Source organism: Euprymna scolopes, chromosome 35 (genome assembly GCF_053919585.1).
Source record: "Euprymna scolopes isolate OS-2025 chromosome 35, ASM5391958v1, whole genome shotgun sequence".
Taxonomy (NCBI): Eukaryota; Metazoa; Mollusca; class Cephalopoda; order Sepiida; family Sepiolidae; genus Euprymna; species Euprymna scolopes.
This window is the reverse complement of record NC_136516.1, coordinates 38,210,515-38,235,514: the sequence shown is the minus strand read 5'-3', so window position 1 is coordinate 38,235,514 and position 25,000 is coordinate 38,210,515. Positions and strand designations below refer to the sequence as shown.

The 25,000-nt window shown below is 34.7% G+C and overlaps 1 protein-coding gene across 21 annotated transcripts in view; it reads left to right on the top strand.

The window, feature by feature from the left end:
* The window catches only part of LOC145259826 (multiple C2 and transmembrane domain-containing protein 1-like), a 992,069-nt gene that overhangs the window by 801,687 nt on the left and 165,382 nt on the right, over positions 1-25,000 (top strand). For all 21 annotated transcript variants that reach the window (XM_080117638.1, XM_080117631.1, XM_080117630.1 and 18 more), the window contains one exon: positions 20,635-20,811. In XM_080117638.1, coding sequence (XP_079973764.1) covers positions 20,635-20,811 — 177 coding nt within the window. The remainder of the gene's footprint in view (positions 1-20,634; positions 20,812-25,000) is intronic.

Sequence of the window (25,000 nt, the reverse complement as noted above, 5' to 3'; positions counted from 1 at the left end):
ATGATGATGTTTTTTGTGACACCGGACGTTGAACAAGTAAATTAATATTTAGATGATGATGATGATAATCATCATCATCATCATCATCATCATCATCATCATCATCATCATCATCTCCCTGAAAAGAGATGGAATTCATTTCCAGAGGATTTCCCTCAACCCCAGCTTCAAACCAGGAACTTCAAAGATCCAGGGTTTTCTTAAGGATGTTGGTGGTACCTACAATAGCAGAAGTCTGAAGGCCGCCTAAAACGTCGGGGATTTGTAGTTTTTTCAATTGTCCTTCGAGACGACTTGATACTACTCCTAGTGTACCAACTACAACTGGGATTATTTGTGTTTTAACCCTGTGTATACGCCTTATCTCCAAGGCCAATGGAGCATAATTGCTCCACTTCTCGTTCTCTTTCACTCTCACATTCTTGTCCCAGGGTACTGAGAAGTCTACCATCTGCCAGTTTTTTGAGACCTTGTCAATAACGACCAAATCCGGACGATTATGTTCCAATTGCTTGGTCGTTATGACACTTTTGTCCCATCATACCTCTAAATTACCATCCTCACTTGTTCTCACTTCATCAGGCACCTCCTCAAACCACTTTCCAGCACACTTCACCCCCAACTTTCTTACAGACCTCCCAATATATCCGGAGCCCCATGCGATCGTGTCTTTTGCGGTACTCTCTCTGGGCCAATCAGCTATATCCTGCCGCAAGGTGCACAATTGACAAATCCGGCTTTCTGCAGCAACTTCCTCTCTTAGAATCACTTTTTTGAACAGTCATGTTCCTAATATTTGCTTTTGTGCTGCACAAACAATAACAACAACAATAATAATAATAATAATAATAATAATAATATTAGGTTGGCAAGAAGGTTGGTGCGGAATTTCTTCTTATTTCAAATGATTTTTATTTCAAATAAGTTTTCGTTATATATGTAACGTTGTAGAAGATTTCGTTCTTCCTCTCGTCTCTCGACCCCATCAAAATGCCAAACAAATAAAAGAAATACTTTGAACTCACTTTTTTTGAGAGACACTTTTATTTTCTGCCCGTGCTTTCTATTTTACATAAAAAATTTTTTTACAGGGCTGTCACCGGCTAGTGGGAATTCATTGTCATCTGCTATCTTTTCCTGCTGTTCATGCCGTCACGTCTTTCCCACTCCACTCTTTCTGTGTTACCGCTCCTGCTGCTATCTCTGCGTGACGTCACCCGTTCTGCTACCTCCTACTACTCTTCTCTCTATTTCACTGCAGGACTGTTGTCTACACGACGTCGCCGCATATTATGGTACATATATACCTTTACTTTATACATCAGTTTAAAGAGCGTTTTCACTATATCTAATCATTTAAATTATAATCGTTTTAAAACAATTATTTCTTTTCCGAGCGTTGAATACAAGATGGAAAAAAGCAAATTCGCACAATTTTCTTATTTCAATTCAAGCTTGGCTGAAAAGCTGCTGAAACGGCTCACGATATCAATGAAACGTTTGGCCCAGGAACCACTACTGAACACACAGCACAATGGTGGTTTAAGAAATTTCATGGTGGCGACGAGAGTCTTGAAGATTATGAGCATAGTGATCGGCTATCGGATGTTGATGACGATCAATTAATGGCCTTAGTCAAAACCAATCAATGCACAATGGTTCGAGAACTTGCTTCTGAATTAGATGTAACATATACAACGATTTCCAACAACTTAAGAGAGATTGGAAAGATAAAAAAAAAAAACTTGATAAATTGGTGCCTCACAAATTAAACGATAACCAAAAGAAACGTCGTTGTGAAGTGTCATCTCTTCTTTTATGCAACAAGAACGACCCGTTTTTCGATCAGGTTGTGACTTGCAATAAAAAGTGGATTCTTTACGACAACCACTGACGCTCAGTTCAGTGGTTAGATGCCAACAAAGAAATATACGTTGAGGGAGCACAAGTGTTCCCAGGGACTATAAAAGAAAATCGGTACCTAGAAACACTTGTGCCCCTTCATGTTCTTCAGTGTGGCTAGATATGCAAGTGCCTCAGGCTCTGATTGAAGTTTTTGATTTAACGATAAACTTTTATCCATTGCGCCATTATCACAAGCGAAGGCAAAGGAAATATGGAGCATTTCTAGAATGCACAGCTAAAATAGATTTTATTTATTTGCTTTAGAACTTGTGCAAAAACTAATGGTTGATATTATCTTTGGTTCGGTGGTGTTGGGTGCGGGGAAATTGCCTAATTTACCGAGGAAGTCAGCACTCGACCATCCAAAAATAACATTATTGTAGATTGAGTTACACTTACCTCATAAATCCAACCGAACTATTTTAATATGTGACTCGCTCAGATTACAGGAAACAAGTTGAGAATTGAGGGTTTATTTGTTGTTGTTATTTTGTTTTTTGTTTTTTTGCGCTCGAACTTTTGCATTTATTTATTCTTATGATAATAATACGCTTAGGCATTTCATATTCAGAAGTACGTTATCACTTTTCACCCACATAAAAAATTCATATAATTATACGCTAAGGCATTTCAAGCTTGTTTCCTTCAATAACTACAAGAAACCTTCTCTACCACCAATAGCAATGGCCAAGAACACATTGCCTGAAAGTACTTCTTTTAAACTCCTCGGCCTAACGTTTACAGGGAATATGAACTGGAATAGATACATTGAGAGCATTGCCAAGGCTGCTCCAAGGAAGGTTGGCTCCCTCTACCGTGCTAGAAAACTACTTACGCCTGACAGTATCCTATACCTCTATAAGGCAACCATTCGCCCATGTATGGAGTACTGTTGTCACATCTGGGCTGGTGCATCTGCTGCTTGTCTCTCGCTCCTGGACAGGGTTCAAAAGAGAATCGCCAACCTGATAGGTCCTGAACTGTCATCTAGGCTTCAGCCTCTGTCCCATCAACGAGATGTTGCATCCCTCTGCCTGTTCTACAAATACTTTAATGGTGAATGCTCTGACGAACTGCTAACACTTGTACCTCCTCGACGTAACTACCCCCGACAAACTCGACAAGCTACTAAGTCTTATCCCTTTACAGTAGAGATCCCTAGGTGCAAGAAAGCCTTTTACTCCAATAGTTTCTTCCCTAGAACTACAGGTCTTTGGAACTCCCTTCCGGGATTCTGCTTTCCCAACTGTACTGATATGCAAAAGTTCAAGTTTAATGTGAACCAACATCTTTCTACTCATCTCCCTTCATAATGACCCTGCTAATTAAGTCCCTGATAGTAGCCCCCTGCTTCAAAGTGGCACTGTGCCTTGTTTGGGGTGAAAATTGAATTTAAAAAAAAAAATGCTTGTAAGTTCGTTCTCACCTTTCACCCATTTTAAAAGATGAGATTGTCTGCTAAGCAAAGATGGTGATTGGTAATTAATCTATTCTTGCTACGATAAACAAATCCGACTTTGCGCATTTTAAAATGAATTGTTCCGAAATAAAATCATGTCGTCACATCGAATAAAACAATACAATTTTAACTAAATACACCCAGAAGTTTTGAGTCACTACTCCATGGAATTAGCTAACAAAAGGATGGTGGTCATATCAGCGTTTCTTGGTTGAGTGTTTCACCCAGCTTGCAAGACAATCCACTTTATGTTTCTTTTTTTTTTGAAACTTAAATATGTTTTTAGCTCTTCTTAGTGTTTTTAACATGTCTTATTAATTATTTATTCTTATATATATGTGTGTGTGTGTGTTTTTATGTGTATACACACACACATATATAGTACGTTTTGAAAAAAAAATATATATATATAGTATTAAGTTACACTTCCCTTACGGATCCTCACCTGGAAAATTCTATGTAGCTTAATTGCCATATATACATATTTAAAACGTGCTACCTAGCTCTACTTGCATATTGAGTACTAGAGACAGAAATTTAGTTTAAATCTAAAACATTATTCTTATTTTTCTTTTTTTTTTTTTTTGTCCATTTCACATGTGTCTGGTATATAGTCAGTTACATTTTTGGTATTTATGACGACTATAAGACGTTTTTGTGTAAATGTTTAGTTCTCTGAAGGGGCGGGATTTTGCTGATAGTCAGGTCGGTCGTTAAAGGGATACAAGTGCAGTAAGTTCACCAGAGCATGTTTTGTGGAAAGGACTTGTAAAACAAGCACAGTTTGCGACACTGCGGTGATGTGACAGAGATTATAGCTTCACAGACAGTATGCACATGAAAACAACTTGTGATTATTATTTCCTTCATTATAATTAATATATGATAAATCTTGCTATGTGTTATTACCTAATATTTTCTAATTTGATCGGTGCTCAGCATATTCTGACGGTTTACGTCAACTGCCGATCAAGCCTGAGCCCACAGCATGGAAATCCAGTGCGCAAAATACAAAAGTCCCCATTTAGGAATACCAGGCGCTGCATGTAGGTGAAAATCCACACCTCCCTGCAAGAACTGCAAAAACTTAACGTTGCCATCCCCTCTGACAGGAATATACGTGCGATTGGGGATTGCTTGTGAATTAAATTATTCCTTTGACACTTCTTCCTTCATAGGAAACTATTCAATCCAAATAGAGTGAATTCCGCACACACACTGATGTGCCGTGGCCCGGGGGTTGGGAACCACTAGTCTATAAAGTTGTTATGAGTGCTCCAATTCGGGATTTTTATCCTCAAGCCCCCAAAATCAACAAAGATGAGACCATTCCTGTAACGTCATTAGTATACGTTACTAAGATAATCACCTGATATTTTTACATGTCATTATTTCTAAGTTGTTAACTAAATTGTTATGATATTTCAAGTTGGCATTACTAAATTAACGTAAATACATATTTATTCTAAATATTTTATTATTCTAAAATAAATTTTAGCTGCAATAAAAAAATTTCCCCAGGAATGTCAAAGTCTCGGGCTTTATTTTCGGCAATTTTTTATTCCCAAGTGTTTTTCCTACTTGGAAAGTTGCACGCTGGTTCTGACTGACTATCGCCATTTCTGACCGCCTCTGCTCGGAACCATCACGATATGTCGACGGTTTCTCTCTTTCTCTCCGACTCCAACACGTATCTCATAAAGATCATCTCCCCCTTTAAATGACATCATTAATATATGTTACTAAGATGATCACCTGCTGTTTTTGCATGCCATTATTTCTAAGTTGTCAACGAAATTGTTATGATAATATTTTTAAGTTAACATTCCTAAATTAATGTAAGTAAACATTTATTCTCAATGTTTTTTATTATTCTAAAACATATTTCAGCTGCCAAACGATCAGCTAACCATCGATCAGCACACGTTTCCGGTCAATATCTAACATTAAGCAATGCAATTGTGTAAAGTGTCAAACGAACTTTATAAAATCCTATCTATGCAGTTTTCTTTTCTTCTCGGCCCCCAAAATCAACAGCGATTAGACAATTCCTGTAATGACCTGGTCCTTGATTGCGATGTAATGCTGTACCTGTACAGTTCTAGGGGGTTCATTCTCCCAGGCTTTGCCTTCTCTCTTTGAGAAAGAGGTTAGTTTATTGCTAATCGCCTGAGGCGCCCTTACTGGGGAATGCCAACAGGGCTGCCCAGTCACTTTTTCCAGGTCAGAGTGTCCCTTCTCGGAAGGGGAGGGCCGCTGACTTCTAAATTCCACTTTCCGACTCCGGTGTCACAGTTCTTGGAGTGGGAGAAAACTAATTACCCTTAATAAACCCGAGGGGAGTAGTACTAACACAATTGGCAATACTTATTGTTTTTGTTTTTCATCTTCGTTGTTATGTGTCGATTTAAGCAGACAAACCGAGCCAAAACTTCGCACCTGGCGTTAGACATATCAAAAGAAGACGCGCTTTCTACTTATGTGAGATCTATGAGAAAAGTGCTCGGACATCGGGCAATTTTCCCCCTCTCCCAAGCAGTAACAAGTGCGAACATAAAGTGCAAAAAAAAAAAGAAACTAATATGAAATTTGAATTGTTCATGATATGAAGATGGGGTCATCGAGTGCCCAAAAGAATGTGGTGCTTTTAAGGAATGGATACCCATCGGTAGCTGCAAGCGTGACATAGACATTCGTGCTGTAAAACGTTTCAAGTTTTGACTTTTACTGAAATATACAAATAAAAAGGCGCTGTTATTTTTCTTGTCACACACACACACATACTAGCAGATGTACCTGTCGTTGCTAGGTATTTAACACACCGTTAAATTCCTTTAAATAAAATGAAGTAAAAAAAAACTGAAAGAAACTGAGACATATACAACTGAGGCAAGTATTATGTTTTTTAATGTTTTTTGTTCACTTCTTGTAAGTAAAAAAAAAAATACTCAAGCTGAAATCGAAACTAAAACCCGAAGACAGTGAGTCAAGTACGATAACCTTTAGACCAGCTTGTCACGTCTTTAAAACTTGTTTTTAAACCTACTTATTTTTAACATAAAGAAGCTGTCATGTGAACGATTCGCGCAATGCGCAGTCATGAAACAGTTGACAAACAGATAACTCCCAAGTACCAATTTTTATCCCTTTGTAGTCCTTCTTTCTGGATGAAAACAGATTAAAAAGTTTTCTACATGTCTGAATATCCTATATACCAAATTTCAAGTCTTGAAAGTTGTGGTCCTCATACATACACACAGTCTCACTCACACACACACACACACACATATGCAAACACGACTGAGTTATTCTTTTTCCCGATCTTTCTGGGTATCTTTTCCATTTGCCGAGCAGTCTTTTTAATTTCAGCTGGCATATTATATAAAATGGCGCTCAAAATTTGTTGTTCAGCCATATTCTTCTCAAGAGCTTTCTATCGGTGCGTTAATTCGATCATCATCAGGAGCGATTATTGTTATCTTTTTTTCTTTTTCTTTTCCTTTGAGGCTTGGTGTATTTATAATTGTTTTAAATTGGTTACGAAGATAAGTTCAGGAGGGTTGAGGGCGAATTATTTTTATTTTATTTTTTAATTTAGATTTTCTTATTTCATAGTTTATTTATTTAGTTTCTTGTTAGTATATTCGAAATTAAAAAGACTGCTCGGCAAATGGAAAAGATATCCAGAAAGATCAGAAAAAAAGAATAATTCAGTCGTGTTCGATTAGACGTGCTTGCATAATGATTTGCTACCAATATATATGCATATATATATATATAATGGTTGTATCGATTGGTTTCCTAGATGTAAATCCAATGAAAATCACGTGATTATAAAAGAGTACTCAATGCAGGGCAGAGCTGGTATATAGTTTGTTTATTATACAAACACTATTAGTTACATATGTGCATACATGTTTCAGTGGAGTCCCAGTTCAGGGACAACACTTTATCAGACCAAAAATAATTTTTAATATGTACTGTATAAAATTTTGCTTAGGTCCCACCATAGGGCGATTTCACATTATGATTCCAACTCCAGAATCGATTAATGACGTATCCCGGGGTTCTATTGTGTGTATATATATATATATATATATATATATATATATATAATGTATGTATATTTAAAATTTTTAACACCACAAACATCTTTTAAATAGCTCAAGAGTGCAACACTAAAGCTATAAATACACTTTATTTTTCACTGGGAACAAAAACTCATTATGTTCGTCCAAAAGGTTTTTTTTTTTTTAATTATATAAACTGACAATTGTTTCGGCCCATACTAATATTTATATGCAATTCAATGCATATGAGTTTTATTTATTACCTCAGGGTGAGATAAATTTTGGCTTTTTTTCTGTGTATATTTTAGCACTGATGAGGATTTCCATTATTTTCGTCAAAATTGGGAATATTTTCAAATTTTCACCAGCTATGGGCAAATAGCTCCACTGTCTTTTGGATGCTTTGGGAAAGGCAAAGGCTAAGGAAGTAAATCCTGACAAAAAATCCGGTTTCGAGTCTTGATAGGCGAATGGTGAAGCATTTCTTCAACAATTTTCCAGCAATTCCTGCAGCTGCGCTGGCTCTTACCATATTGGCTTGCCTTTCCATCGGACTTTGTCTACAATGCCAAGAGGGAGATCCTGGTAAGCGGGCAAACCTAGGCCTCCTTATAACCTGCTCAGGCCTGCATTCAGAGAGGCAACTTCTGCTTCGATTTTATACCCAGAGCAGATGCTGCAGTGCACCAGATTAGATGCACAACATCATTTGTCTCATTAGACAGAAGGTTGTCGTCATCATCATTTCTGTAAAATCCCCAAAGATGTTATGGTCGTCTATAGTACGCTATTCAAAGTCAGTCTTCTTTATGAAAAAACAGGCGAAAAATATACAATAAAAAATAATAGTTACCAAACACAAGATAAACTATTTTTCTATCGAACTGGATGTGATTTTTTTTTTCTATTTTAAGCGTTTTTTATTGTTACTATTCAAAAGAATTTTAAAAAAAAATGGCGGCTATAGGCATTGTACGAGGATCCTTGATAATAGCTAAAAAATCAAAAATTTGACAAAATAATGGTAAAAGCACATCCAATCAATCGTGCAAAACTGTAATGTATTTTAATTAATCTTTGATTTTTGAACAATGTATTTATTTTTCCAAAAGCAGGGTGACTCGACATTGTCCAGGATTGAATCAGGATTAACGAATATTCCGCACTTTTAATATTTTCATTGCCATCAAAATCAGTGAAATCACCTATTTTTCAATCAAATCGATTGATTGCCTACTCTAGTCAGGGACCCACCGCAGTGCAACAGGAGGAAGTTTCACATGCCTCCCCGCAGTGACTTAGTTCACAACATATTGTAGTCTACATTGCAGTGTAAAGAACCTACTGTTAATTTTATAAACTTATTTTTATATAACGGCTTGAATTAAAGTTTTAAGTATCATAGTTCAATTGTGCTCTAAATATAAACATTCATTTCAGACGCACTCCTATCTTATTAAAGAACCTACTCTTGATTTTATACGGCGGGCCCTTCTGCTTGTACGGTAATAAAACTTTTCAAATGCACTTGTGATGTTAGGCTGTATAAGGGTGTAAACTTTGATCAAAATAGTACTATTCCTTCTTTAATGGATTTTTTTTTTTTATTATCGAGTTTCATTACTTATTGAAGGCATTCCTATACAAAACCTACGTAAGAACACTCCGGCCCACATAAAGTATATTTGTGTGAAATCTCAAGAAAATATCGGCTCAGCCATTTCAGAGTTCATAGGGAACGAACTCACCCCCCCCCACACACACACATAGACAAAATCCCTTTTTATGTAAATAGTTTCTTTTGTTGTTGTTATTGTTGTTGTTTTGTCGTCTTTTGTTAAAATGTCCAAGTTTGAATTATCAGCAGTGCCCCATGAAATCTTCAAAGACGTCTTAAATACAATATTGTAAGCCAGGAGCAACCTTAAACCATTATCGACATACGAGATTCTAGATCCGAGGTTTTGCAACTAACCTTCTTTTTTAACTAAAGCAATTTTTGGCGAATGAAATTGAAACCCGTATGTGTTATCTAACTGCTGATTGGGCGAGAGCAAATCTAGGTAGATAGTTCTAGGTTAAGCTAACCTTTACAAGCTGGGTAAAAAAAAAAAAAAAAAAAAATTGTTCCGACAAAGCTAAATCGATATTTATGACGATAGCATTGGTATTTAAGTATCATGGCAGTCTCTTTTTTTTTTTTTTTTTTTTTATGTCAAACCTAAAAAAGTGCGAATGTCGAAATAGTTTTCACTGCTTGACAACACCTGTTCGATTTCGACTAATTGAAATTCGACTTGTTTGAATTGCAAATCAGATTTTTTTTCTTCCTGTTATTATTAAATGGGATACGATGTGTCGGTGAGTTTGGTTATTTGGTTGAGAGATTTGCTTTTCTTTTCTTTTGTTTCTTCTCCGTGTATTCTGCAGATTACGACTTATTTATTGTGTAGAGATAACAGATTGTTGGGGAAAATAATGCACCGTTTACCAATATTTAATAGCAAATATATACATGGTGGAGTTATTGTGACGCTTTCACTATTGGCAATCGGAAAACATTCTTAAATACGATTGTACAATATTCCAACGTTAGATAAACATGTGATAGTGTGTCTTATATATATATATATATATATATATCTTCTATAATATAAAGCTGAACGTCTGTGTGTGTGTCTGGTCACGAATAGGCTCCTATATGGTTGACTATTATAGAAAACTGATCACATATAATGATAGAAGATGTATCGAGACACAAGAATGGGTATGTTTGATCTGGCATAATGATGATTCATTAAAATTGTGGGGTTTGCATACGCGCCTGGTCCACAAAGTATGGAAATAAAAAATTTAAAAAATTAAAAAAAAAAAAACGTTTACAAGTGTTTTTGATATAGATGTACATAATAATACTTTGATAAGTATGTTTTAACTTAAATAGGGATGGTATAATAAAATTGTGGGGTCTGCGTTCGCGCCTGCCCTCCATAGAATGGAAATAGGCACAAACTTTAATAAAGACTTTTCATATCTATCTGCGTAAGTATACTTTGATAATTATGTTTCAGTTTGAAGAAATATGGTATAATAAAATTATGGGGTGTTCGTTCGCGCCTGACCTCCATAGAATGGAAATAAGGTTTTTTAATATAGATCCACAGAATATTGTGATAAGTGTTTCAGTGTGAACAGGTATGGTATAATAAATTCTGGGGTTTATCTATTTTATTTTTACTTTCATCATATTTTGCTTTGGTTTTGATACCCCCGAATTCGAAGCTATCTCTTTACAACCCTTCCTTTTTATAACCTATCATACTTTCATAAATCAGAGTCCATTTTCTGTAGGCTGTTTTTGAACCTAGTCAACGACGGGTACTTTTGCTTTTTGTCTCGGAAGTAGAGTGAAAAGCATATCTTATTTTTCATTTATTAATATTATTGGAATCTTTTCTTTATTCCTTGTACACATTTTTGTGAATTATTCCATGGATTTCTGCCTTTGGATTGTTATGGACCATCTTCTTTCAAATATGGGATTTCCTGGGATTTTACTTGTACAAATGGAAATTCTTTCAACTTTCTTGAACTTTACATTTGGATTTTACCATCACTGGATTTTTTATTTTCCACCAGACTATCCATTCATGTGTAATCACCTTTTTCTTCACTATATTCCCCCTGCTTCACTTTTTTTGTTTTCAAGTAAGATCTTTGACTTACTTGTTGTTTCATCAAGTACTTCTGCATGCAAAATCCGATCCCGCATTTTGCTAATTCCTACCCTCTGATGAGAAGGAAAGTATTTCTTCGAAACTCTGCGGATTAAGGACTATCCATTTATCTAGTGTTTCCTTTTCTGATTAAATATGTTTTTAACTCATTTCAAAGTGTTTTTTAACATATTTTATTAACTATTTGCTCATATATATATATATATATATATAATATATATATAGTCATCGACATATAGTACTGTTTCATTGTATCACAAATCATCAGTGCCGCTAGACTAGCACCTCTTCCAAGCCGAGGATTGAACCTAGAACCATCGCGTTGATAGTCGGCAGTTCTACCCATCGACCCACGGGAGCGGTGCCTGCAAATAACCTCGCCAAATGTCTATTCAAACAAACATTCGTCCATCACTTTTACAGTGCTCAAACCGCTTATTTATAAACAAACAGCGAGCCTCGTATTTTTCAGCCAATTAAGTAGGGGGTGAGATTATTTACGACAGTGCTCTACTCAAAGAGGGGGGGGCTGAAATATATTTGTAGTCTTCGACATACAGTAATCTTTCATTGTATCACAACTCCTCAGTGCTGCTGTATATATATATATATATATATAATCTGTGTGTATATTTATGTACATATGTATGTGTGTATATATAAGTATATATGTGTTTATATATGTGTGTGAATATCTATGCATATATATGTATGTATACGTGTGTACATGTATGTAATATATATATATATATATATATATATATTCGTATTTCTGTCTGTCTGTTCACAATTTGATTAATATATACAATAGGTTCATTATTTTCCTAATTCATTTTCCTACTGAAAACTTACTTGCATAAACTGCATTTAATTTTTTTTCTGTATATAGTATGATTTTTGCAAAATATGCGCTCAAGAGATAACTTCATTTGCATATTACATTAAGGAAAATCGATTTTACTAAATAGCTGTATGTTAGTTACTGTTTATAGCGAGAGAATTTAAATGTTCTATTTAAGATTGTTACTTAAAGTTGATTTATATTGATAATATATTTGATTTATTTAAAATTATTATTACCGACATCGATTTTTCTTTAGAAACCAGTTTCGAGTTATTTCCCCTTGTTGGATCAAATACAATATTTCCCTTCGAAGACTCTTTAAACTGCGGCAAATTACGTTTAATACATATTAGAAAGTGACTGTACGAAAAAACAAAAAAGCCAGTAAAGTGCCTTTACAAAAAAAACAAAAAAAGCCAGTAAAGTGCCTTTACGAAAAAAAAAAAGCCAGTGAAAAAAGTCCCTTTACAAAAAAAAAAAAAAAAAAAAAAAACGTAAACAAACTAGTGAAAAAAATTCCATTTTTCTTAAACTGCTTACCAAATCAGACCTCTGTTTCAAAATACTTTTTCTCCAGCCTTCGAAAACTCTTTTAACTGCAACAAATTACATTTTATACATATCAGAAAGTACCTTTACAAAAAAAAAAAAAAAACTGTACGAAAACAAAAGCCAGTGAAAAAAAAAATAAAGGAATTTCATTTTTTTCTTACATCGCTCACCAAATCATACTTCTTCTTAAAAATACTTTTTTCTCTAGTTATGAATCAGAAAAGGTGTCACCTGTTGGATTAAATACAATATTTCCCTTCGAAAACTCTTTAAACTGCGGCAAATTATGTTTTATACATATTAGAAAGTGTCTTGTCGAATAAAAAAAAAACGAAAAAAAACAGTAAAGTGCCTTTACAAAAAAAAAAAAAATAAATTAAAAAAACAAGCCAGGAAAAGGAATTCCATTTTTTTCTTAAACTTTTCACGATTTATGCATGCGTTTAAAAAAATTGCAACGTCATGATGTTAGAAGCACTCGTGGCCGTGTGGGCAAAATAGCGTGTCCGTACGTTTTGACCTTTTTCACCTCTTTCGCATTCATATTCGAGCCCGGACATTGCGGCTCATTTTTTTTTTTCACCTTTTTTCGGTCACACGGACACTCTCTGCTATTATGATTGAAAGAGAAGTTGTTTTAATTCATTTATTTTTGTTTTATTTTTTGGAAGGGAGATTTTTTTTCCAGTGCACAAGCAAGAAAAAGTGCTCAATATCCGGAGAATATCCTCTTGTCTTTGTATTCCTTCTGCCGAAATATCTGGTGGAGAGGGTGTCACATACTTCTTTTTTTTGGGGGGGGGCGATTATATTTTCATGTTTTTTATCCGTTCTTTTATTTTGAAATTGTTGTAGGGGTATCGACGTTGCCCATGATGAAAGTGATCAATATCCTTAGTATAGCAGATGTGTTCCAAATAAAACTTCATGTCGACCTGGGCAACGCCAGGTATTCATGCTAGTATATATATATACAGCTTTCAGAGAACACCACAGGTTCTCTTCAAGGAGAGATCCTTGATGGCCTTATAAGCCAATAATAATATTAATAATAATAATGATAATATCTCTACTATTATATAAAAGTCACTCTGTGTGTGAGTTCCTTCCTCATAGATTCTAAAACAGATGAGCCTATCTTTTGCAAATTTCACTCACGGTAATTTATATGTCTGGTCGTGTTCTTATATATGTATTGTAAAGAAATTCATCTGATAAGTACTGAAAACTGAAAAAATCCGATCTTAAAAATAGTCTTTTCTTTCTTATAGATAAAAAAATAGAAGAATTTTTACAGGGGAATATTTTACATTACACCGACCAAGGGATATAATAATATCTCAGTTAATCATTTCTTCTTAATTCTCCCCCCCCCTAGAATTTTTGGCATCTGGACATATAACTCAGTGGTGGAGCATTCAATTATGAATTGAATGATTCCCTATTCAAGCCTGGAAGTACCTCACCAATTTTATTTTAATTTTTTCTTATTAATGAGTTCAATTAATGATAAAAGAAGAGGTACCATTTAAAATCGCCGGAAATCATTTCTTCGTTTGCATATTTTAAAACTAAACATTAATCTGAAGTGACTTTTCCAGGGCATTCATCGTCAAGCCCAAATATCAGCTGACGTGATATTGTAAACAAACACTGACGGAATTTGATGAAAAACATTATCTTTATTATTTTTTTATTTTTATTTTGCTGATTAGTTCACTGGGCCAATTATTTCTCGTACTATATAATTTTCAATAGAGGATTGATTCTATAATAATGCATACGCAATCCGCATAAATTAAAATATCATTTTTAAGCATATTGTATGACCGGGCAACCAGCTAGAATATATATATATATATATATATATTTTTTTTTTGTTTACTGTATTTTGGGGAAAGAGTACATAATTACTAAAATGCATTAAATTAAAAAAGTAGGAAATTCATACTGGATTAAAATATAATATACAGAAATAGGAATAAGCTATAGTTAAATAAAAACATACATCATTATATAAACAAACAAATGCGGACCTGAAAAAAACTTGCCTTGCAGAAAACAAGATGGCTGACGAGAGCTGAACGTTATTTACATGTTACCATTAACGGTTTCCCGTTGTGTTGGGCTTGAAACCGACAGTACCAATGTTTTTCTGAACTTCTGTATAATTAATAAACAAATATATATATATATATATATATATATATATATATATAAGAGTGTAGCTATCAACAATTGTAGGTTTTTCAGACTTTTATCAGTTTTTAATATTTAAAATATTTTTATAACGCGTTTCAAGCCTTGTTCAGCTCTCTTCAGATATTTTTATATAAAAGTTTTTTTGGTTAGGGTTAAATGTTTGGAATTTCTTTTTGGAAAACATTTAATCTCTGCCAACACTGATTGTGTTTTTCAGAGTAATGCCAAATCTCAGACTTTTTGTCACCAGTAGTCAGTGCACTGGTCAAGAGTTCAATCAGTTAGTGTTAAGTCCATTTAGTGAGCGAGGAGGCTTTGAGTCTATTTGGTGAATATTTTTATGGGTTTTTATGAGTTTCTTTCTTTTTAAAAGTCTGGAAAACCTACAATTGTTGATGGCTACACTCTTTTAAATATACATTTTTTCTCTCGTTGGAACTACACAAACAACACTTTATATATATATATATATATATATATATATATATATATATAATTACCGTTTTTATCAGACTTTACAGAGGTTTCTGTAAAGTCTGATGAAATTATTGGATTGTTGATAGGATTCGGTAATCGAAACATGTGTAGCTAAGCAGATAAAACGGTAATAAATATATATATATATTTGCTCAGCAATAGTATTGAGCACTCTTCATGTTTTTACTAATTACCACTTTTGCTAAATATATATATATATTTGTAGTTATCCACATGCAGTACTGTTTCATAGTATCACAACTCATCGGTGCGGCTAGACTAGCACTTTTCCCAAGCCAAAGATTGAACCTAGAACCATCGCAGTGAGAGTCGGCAGTTCTACCCATCGACTCATGGGAGCGACGCCCGTAAATAACCTCCACAAATATCTATTTTAAACAAGCATACGTCCACCACTATATTCCTTTGTTGAGTGGGGAAGACATTTTTTTTTTTTTTTACTATTTAATGATCTCTTAGCTGTATAAATCTAATCAATTCCACTGCGGGTTTTTCTTTAAGAATAAAACAAACACTTCCTACGTGTGCAAAGCGCCCGAATTATCAAAAAGTCCCTCAGAATTTTACAGTAACTGTTTTTGTTTTACTGCTTGAGTGGGATTTATTTTATTGTTTTCAATTTAGCTGTGGAAACTAGCAGACAAAAACATAATTCTGTTTATTGAAGCTTCTAAATCATTCTCATAGGATAGGAGGTAGGTGCTATTTTTTTCATATTCGCCTTTGAGAAAAATACACACACACACACACATATATATATAATTATTGCTATGGTTATTGTTAATACCTACAGACACTAGTGTTTCATCCTTTCGGGAATCATCAGTGCAGAGAGTTATGATTGCAGTCTGCCGGGAGATTCAAACTCGGTCAAAAAGCTATCTCTGACTCCATTAGCAAGGAACAAACCACACAGCCAACGTTAACCACAAGAAATACAGTTGAAATTAACTTTTATATAAAGTGTAAATGTCAAGACGGCTAGAGTGATCTTATAATTATGGCATCATGATTTGCTCATGCAAGCTTAAGTGACCAACTTATTTCAACTTAGAGTGCTCAACAATAAGGACTGAGTTCTTAAAGGGTTGGTTGGTTTTGTTTTACGGCATATCAACCCTTTTCGGGTTATTTAATGCCGAATCCAAAGATTTTGAAGAAAAAATTTTTAATAGAATATATTTGTTGTTTTCAAGTCGGTTTCTATTTAACCCATAGTTGGGACCCTAACAGGTATTACCACTCTGGGTCAGAGTGGACCTGGGAGCAATGGTAATTAAAGGGTGGCTCCACACTCCCCAAAGCCCACAAGCTGGGGCCTCACCACTGGATATAGTTTAAGGTCATATCCAGGACCCCCATTGAAGGACTTTAACCCTCTGCAGGGGGGCAGTCGGTGTATTCTAATGCCCCACCGACAGGGCCGAGTTCTTAAAGGGGCTTACATAATTATTACTATAATTATTTTCAATACCTACAGATACTAGTGTTTCATTCTTCTGGGAATCATAAGCATAACATTCTAAATGTTTATTTTTCTTATCGAACAGCTCGTTCACCATTTTAAAATTTCGGCACACCTTGGAGATTACATCGGCTGAAAAGTTGTGATAGAAAGTAACACTGAAAATAAGAACTCCCAAGTTCGACAGAAACATTCCCGAGTTCAACAAGATACACACCTGAAGAAGGTCGGAGGTTACATCGACCGAAACGTTGTGAAAATCTCACTCAAGATGAGAACAGTAGTCCGATGAATCCAAATAATATGAATAATTAATCCTCATCTCAAAAATTCAGAAACATAAAAAAAAGTTTGCATCACATTCATGGAGGGTTAATGTTGGGGAGATTTGTTTTTTTTTGGGGGGGGGGTAATCTGAAGAGAAATAAGAATTAACTTTGCTGAACTTAAAATTGGTTGACTTCACATTTGCACTTGGTTAGATCAACTTCAATATTACTAATTCCAAAAGTATGGAATGGCTTTTAGCTATTTATTTAACTTGATAAAATTTGAAGAAAATATTAATCACAAAGTTCAAGGCCCACGATTAGAAATGATAAAATTGGAGCTATTTAACCACATTCCATGAGCAATGTTTCTGACAAAGGGGAGAGAATTGCTGTTTTTATATCTGAATCTATACATATAACACTTATCCTTGGCTAGTTTTTGACGTTGAAATGGTAGTAGTTTTTTTTGTTTGTTTGTTTGTTTTTTGGGGGGTTTTGTTGTTGTTGTTGTTGTTGTTGTTGTTGTTATTTTTTAAGCTCTTTATATCAAGTCGTCTCCTGCCTTGTTTGGATGATTTCTATAAATAAAAATTTCTTTTATACAGTATTACTCTTGATTGCACTCCATAAGTGGTCAGTTGAGAAGACCTGAATGGTTGTTGGTGTTCAGATGCATGTATTTGGTTTTTTGGAGCATTCAGGAGCAACAAAATACAAAATCTTGGTATATCTTTGCTACATAAATGAGAAAATTGTGTGCTCATTTGATGATGTTTTCGAAAAGAGCATAGTCGAGACGGCAGCGTTTCAAGATGAGACCATCCACAGCAATGATGACAAAGCAGAGTATAGAACCTAAACAGATGACCAACAAGAAGAAACTAAGAGGGTCGCCCTTCAAAATGCCCATATCGATTTTAAACCGAAATATAGAAGACTGTAGCTATGAGCAGTTGTTTCGTTTTGGTATTAAAAGGTTCAAAAGTGAACGGCATCATCACATGGAACGACTGAGAGCAGCAAGAATAGTTGGACATGAAAGTCAGTGATGCACACAATTGCCCAATAATATCATAATTCCGAACTGTGATTGGCTATGTAGATCTCAAATTGGACTGTCTTCTCAGATGAGAACCCACGAATAAAGCCCCCGTAAAACCCTCTTATTTTATTCTAGTGACAGCCATGATGATGATGATGATTGTGGTAGTGGTAATAGTAGTAGTAGTAGTTGTAGTAGTTAGTACACACAAGAGATAAAAGAAAATATGTACAGTTATTATTTTTTCAGATTGAATACTTTTTCTTTGTTGGTAAATCCTCCTATACATTTAATTTATACAAGAAACTGAGACATGTGCATGCGAGTATTATGTTTTTTCTAAACAGTTCACTTCTTGTAATTAAAACAAAAATGAAATACTCCAGCTAAGATCGAAACCAAAACTTAAAAAACAATGAGTCAAGTACGATAACCATTAGGCCAGCATAATACGCTCTTTAAAAAGTGTTTTTAAACCGACTTATACTTAACAATCTTCAATGTGAACCATTTACGCATACACAATCATGAAACAGTTAGCAAGCAGATAAAAATCCGACGATTCCTACGTACGAATTTATCAATTTTGACTACTAGGAAGCCCCCTTTTTCGGATTTAAACCGATTAAAATGTTTCCCCATGTCTGAATAATCTATATACCAAATTTAGATTAAAAAGTCGTTGGGTATATAGGTTGAGAAGTGTCCTCATGGACACACATTCTCACTTTTATAGATATATTAGCATTGCCCGGGTGTTTGGAGGTGTATGTTGAGCAAAAAAAAAAAAAAAAGCGGTCAATTTTTTAACTTTGACCCCTATTATGACCCCTTGAAATTTATTGTTTTGGGCTCAAATCAAATTATTTAGTTAGATCCATATCCAAGGAACCTATATCTAAAATTTCAAGTGTTTAGACCCAAAATTGGCGGAGGAGTTTGGTAGAGTTCTCAAAGGTTAAATTGTTGAACTTTGACCCCTTAACAGCAAAATTTCAGTACCCTGTATATCAAATTTCGAGTTTGCAGATTGAAAATTGACAGAGTTATTGCGTTGGAAAATGTACACACACAGAAACAGACACCTTCATTTATATATATATATATATAGACATATTTGGTTAATAAATAAATAATAAAATACAAGTCAAAAATCCGTAATAGTGACATGAATAAAATTTATTCACGTTCCTTTTTTTATTTAAAAAATTTTTTTTGAGACTTGATGCAAATAGTTTAAAGACGAGGTATGTGTAACAGTTGCAATTTGTCAATAGATTTGATTTGCCTTCATAATGTGCATTTGCGCATGCGCACAAGACCTCTTTGAGTTGAGGTCCTGGATATGACCTAAAACTATATCCGATGGTGAGGCCCCAGCTTGCGGGCCTTGGAGAGTGTGGAGCCACCCTTTAATTGCCATTGCTCCCAGGTTCACTCTGACCCGGAGTGATAGTACCTGTTAGGGTCCCAACTATGGGTTAAATAGAATCCGACTTAAAAAAAAAACAAATATACTCCATTAAAAATTGTTCCTCAAAATAACTAGATTCGGCATTAAATAACCTGAAAAAGGTTGATATGCCGTAAAACAAAAACAACCAACCAACCAATTTTTGAGTTGACTTACATTTTTGTTTTAATTTTGATCCCTTAGCTGCAATTCTTACCGGCTAAAGACCAAATCTAATTTCTTCCACAGGTCCAAATCCCCTATATATAAAGTTTCAAGTCTAGAAACCCAAAAATTGACAGAGGGGTTTAGTAGAGCTCATTCCTATAACAAACACACAATGTCACTCTTATATATCTATCTTTCTATCTCTCCCTCTGTCTCTGTCTATCTCATTCTCTCTCTCTCTCTATCTCTCTCTCTATCTCTCTCTCTCTCTATATATATATATAGAGAGAGAGAGAGAGAATAGATAGATACATTACCATTTAAGTATGAAACTGGTCAAAGAAGTATTAGAATTCATATTATAGGTTAATGTAAACGTAAATTTATTCAGGTTCAAATCGCTGCAAATCTTGGGATTCCACTTTCCACTGTTAGCCTAGTGATTGTCCCATATTTTGACGAGGAAATACAATCAATGTTATCTTGCCTAGGTCCATCATGGCGCTCGGACAGTAGTCTTCATTATTAATGCTAATAAGGTTGTTTATATACTTCTTTCATGTCTATATATATATATAAGTAGTTGCTTGTCTAGCCACACTGATGAATTGTGATATAGCGAAACAGTACTATATGTGGATGACTATAGAGAGAGAATTTAGAGAAATATGTACATCGATACGAATGGATCTGAATAGATAAGTATAAGCTGAGGTAGTTGCATTTTGCCAACAAATTTGATTTGTATTATGTCGTGATTCGATTGCATGCAGCATGATAGATATCAACACTTTGGATTGGACCAGATGGAGAGCAGACGTGAGATGTTGTCTACCTCAGAATCCCAGAAAATCGCAGCAGAAATTTGGATACCAAAACTTGATGTTGTTTATGATGATGATGACGATGATGATGATGACTGCTCATTTCAATTTTTTTCTTTCTTTTTTCTCTTTTTTATTTGCAGTACTTCCGAAGAAGCACCAAACTTGCTGACACTGCTCGCAAAATGAAGATGCAAATCTGGAGCAGTGTGGTGACCATCGTACTGGTCGAGGGAACGAACCTCTTACCGATGGATGACAATGGCCTTAGTGACCCTTACGTGAAATTTCGAATGGGAAACGAAAAGTACAAAAGCAAAGTAAGTTGGTTTTGTTAGTTTATTTTTATTTATTTGCGCTTCTACACTATCAGAACGAAATTTTGCAGTCGATAAATGGAGTTTTCAGATAAAAAAACAATGGTTTCTACTGATTTTTTTTTTCAATTCTAATAAATTACAACGTTAGCTTCCAAATTATGCAGTCGAAATTATTTGAATATTACTAAATTATTAAAAAAAAACAACTTCAATCTAAGAAGGTGAAAAGTTGCGGCCATCTTTTTTAAATCGAAACGCAAAATTACCTCCCTTTTAAACTCTCCTGTGTCTAACATGAGCAAATACGATTGTTTTCTTCAAATTCTATTTTCTATTTTCTTTAATAAATAATTTTCTACCTTATCGATTTTCGTAATTTTTGGATATAATCATCTTAAAAATATAAGGAATACGTAGATACCATTGTTTTCATGTGAAATTCAGTTTTACGATTTCCGAAATTTCGTTCTGATATAGTGTAGAAGCGTCATTTTTTTTTTTTTCGGGGATTAAGTTTAATATACTCTATTTATACACTAACTACAATATGGCATTAAAAATTAGTAACAAAATACAGTACAGTATATAATACACATGTATATAATCAAATAACATTATAAATAAAACCGTAAGGAGGGGCAAATATCGTAACAAAGGTTCGGAAAAACATTGTATTCCACATTGTAACCTGAAAAAAAACGTATGCTAGAGCCACCGTATCCCGGGGTTCTACTGTTTATTCTCTCTCTCTCTCTCTCTCTCTTTCATTCCCCCTCTCTCTCTTTCACTTTCTCTTTCATTCCCTCTCTCTCACTTTCATTCCCCCTCTCTCTTTCACTTTCTCTTTCATTCCCCCTCTGTCTCTTTCACTTTCTCTTTCATTCCCCCTCTTTCTCTTTCACTTTCTCTTTCATTCCCCCCTCTCTCTCTTTCACTATCTCTCTTTTTCATTCTCTCTTTCTCTCATATCACTTTGACGTTTTCTATTGAACTGCTCTTTTTAGTTTTTACTTACCGAGAAGCGTTTTATTCCCTACGACAGTGGTTCCCAGTCAACCTTTTTGTTTTTATATGGCGGCACACTAGTGAATTTTTTTTTTTTTTTTTTTTACGGCACACATACCACACAAAAAAAAATGTTTTCTACTCATAAATCCGGTCTGCAATAAAATAATTAAAAATTCCCATAAATCAACATATCCTGTCTTTAATATCTGGTATAGAATAATAATAGTGAATGTTAATGGGACAGTTGTGCCTGGTGTTTTTTAACTACTGCTGCAATATGTAAACAACGTTTTTTTTTTATTTTTAATGTTGTTTAGATAAGCAAAACCCAGTTCACATAGTTACGAAGTTGAGAATTGCAGTAAGACATTAGCGGCCTTTTTACTAATAGTTGAACGGATGCAGAAACGTATCTGCACTTTGATTGCTTCCCCTCATTTCTTCTCTTTTGCAATCTCTCTCTCACAGACGTGATGTTGCTAGCCACACTATCTATATATTAATACGATAGCGTGTGTGTTATTTTTTTATTTTTTTTTATTACATTTTCACCCCAAACAAGGCAAATTGCCACTTTGGTGTAGGGGGCTACTATCAGGGGAAACAACTACTGGGGTACTATGTAGGGATTTGGGCAGCAAGGTGTCGGTTCACGTTACACTTGAACTTCTGCACGTCAGTACTGTTGGGGAAGCAGGGACCTGGAATGGAATTCCAGAGTCTTGCGGTTCTGGGGAAGAAACTATTGGAGTAAAAAGATCTTTTACTTCTAGGGATCTCTACAGTGTGGGGGTGGGATCTAGTAGCCTGTCGGGTTTGTTGAGGGTGCTCGCGTCGTGGGGGCACAAGTGATTGCAGTTCGTCAGAGCATTCACCACTAAAATACTTGTAGAAAAGGCAGAGGGATGCAACATTTCGTCGATGGGACAGAGGCTGAAGCTTAGATGCCAGTTCAGGGCCTATCAGGTTTGCGACTCTCTTTTGAACCTTGTCAAGGAGCGAGAGACTAGTAGCAGATGCACCAGCCCAGATGTGGCAGCAATACTCCATACATGGGCGAATGGTGGCCTTATAGAGGTACAGGATACTTTCGGGTGTTAGTAGTTTTCTAGCACGGTAGAGAGAGCCTACCTTTCTTGCAGCGGCCCTGGCAATGCCTTCAATTTTCTGTGTCATGCTTACATCCGGATAGGAACAAAAAAAAAAAAGGTTGCCATCGTCTAGGACTCTTCCATTGATCGAGCATATAAAAGGTGAAACGCAGAACCAGAACAGATACTACACTGTGATCTTGGCCCAAGTGTTATTTTTAATGTTGTTTAGATAAGAAAATCTCAGTTCAGATAGGTACGAAGTTGAGAAATGCAGTAAGATTTTGATGGCTTTTTCACTTAGACTTACACTTCACATAACACGCTCTCGTTATTTTTAATGTTGCAAGGTTGGTCTCCTTGTTGCTTCCGTTCCTTGGAGAGCTGGGTAGAAAGTACACGTCAAAAATCCGTTCTTGACAATCAACCCAACAGGTACGGGGCCAGAAACTAGCCCAATACCTGTCAAAATGAGATACGCCGCCTGGGTATTACCACGGCTACCGAGAGATAAGGCCAATGAATATGACAGCTTGATGTCATTACCAGATCAACATGTAGGTAAAGAAAGTTTCTGGTGTTCAACCACGTGGCCATAAAAAATATTTTTCGTTACCTTAAATTGTGCATGTTTTTTATTCTCTTAAAAAAAAAAAAAAACAATTCTCCATTTGTATAATTATATAATTGCACATTGGGATAATTTTAATCTAACAAAATATAACAGTAAGTGGATTGTTTTTAAATTTTTATATCTATCAGAGGAAGTCGAATTTAATTTTTTTTTTTAAACTGCAAAACAAACAATTTTTATATGAGAATATTTTTCAGTCGGTTCTTTTAATAATAAATCAAACTTTTCCGATAGATAAGAAAATCTCAGTTCGCATACGAAGTTGAGATTTCGATGGCTTTTTTACTTAGAGTTGGATACTCTTCAAATAACAGAAATTCAAAAGATGCGACAATTGTGCGTACTTCAATCTAAGTTTTGTTAATCCTTCCTCTTCACATAACTCAAAATTGGAAAGGTTGAAAACTGATCGATAAACGGTTTACGAATCAAATCAAATTCTTCAATGCCGATTGGGAGACGAAATAGATAATTTAATCATCTTGAGGAAGTCTTGAAATAAAGACGAAACAGGACCTGAAACTTAGGTTAAGGTTAGTTTAGAGTTGAAATTAAAAAAAAAAATTTTTTTAAAAGCGAAGGAAAAACAACAGTTTTGTTCAAATTTCATAGAAGCACCTTCAAAGACGTAAAATTAGATGCTATTAGAGCCCAGAAAGCTGTTGGGCTTGACCTTTACTTCCGATCTGAAATGGAACATGTACATCAAATCCATTGCCGAGGTCGCTGGAAAAATAGTAGGACATTTCTACCGCTCCAGTAGATATCTCACTCCTGATGCAGTTCTCTACCTATATAAAAGTCAGGTACGGCCAACGATGGAGTACTGTTGCCACATCTGGACAGGAACTGCTAGAAGCAGCTTATCCTGCCTTGACAGAGTTCAAAATAGACCTGGTAGCTTAGTGGGGAATTCCCTTTTCTCTTCCCTTCTTTGTGCCGGCAGAAAGAAAGATCTAAGACATTGTTTCTCTTTGGGGAACTGTGAATCTTTTCTCCCATTTTTTTTCTCTCCCCCTCGTTGTGCCATTATTTTAATCGTTTTTAAACGTTAATAAACTTTATTTTAGTGTCACCGTAATTTTTGGCACATTCAATAGTTCCCCATCAGAACTCTACTTTCGACATAGTATTATTATTTTCACGCTATCGATTTTTTCCTGATGAGATGATAGCTGAAAGAGCTCGAGAGACTTCTGCCCATCATATTTAAAATAAATATATATATATAACCATTCATATATATATATATATATATATATAATCATTCATATATATATATATATATATAATCATTCATATATATATATATATATATAATCATTCATATATATATATATATATATATATATAATCATTCATATATATATAATCATGTATATATATATAATCATTTATATATATATATAATCATTTATATATATATATATATAATCATTCATATATATATATATAA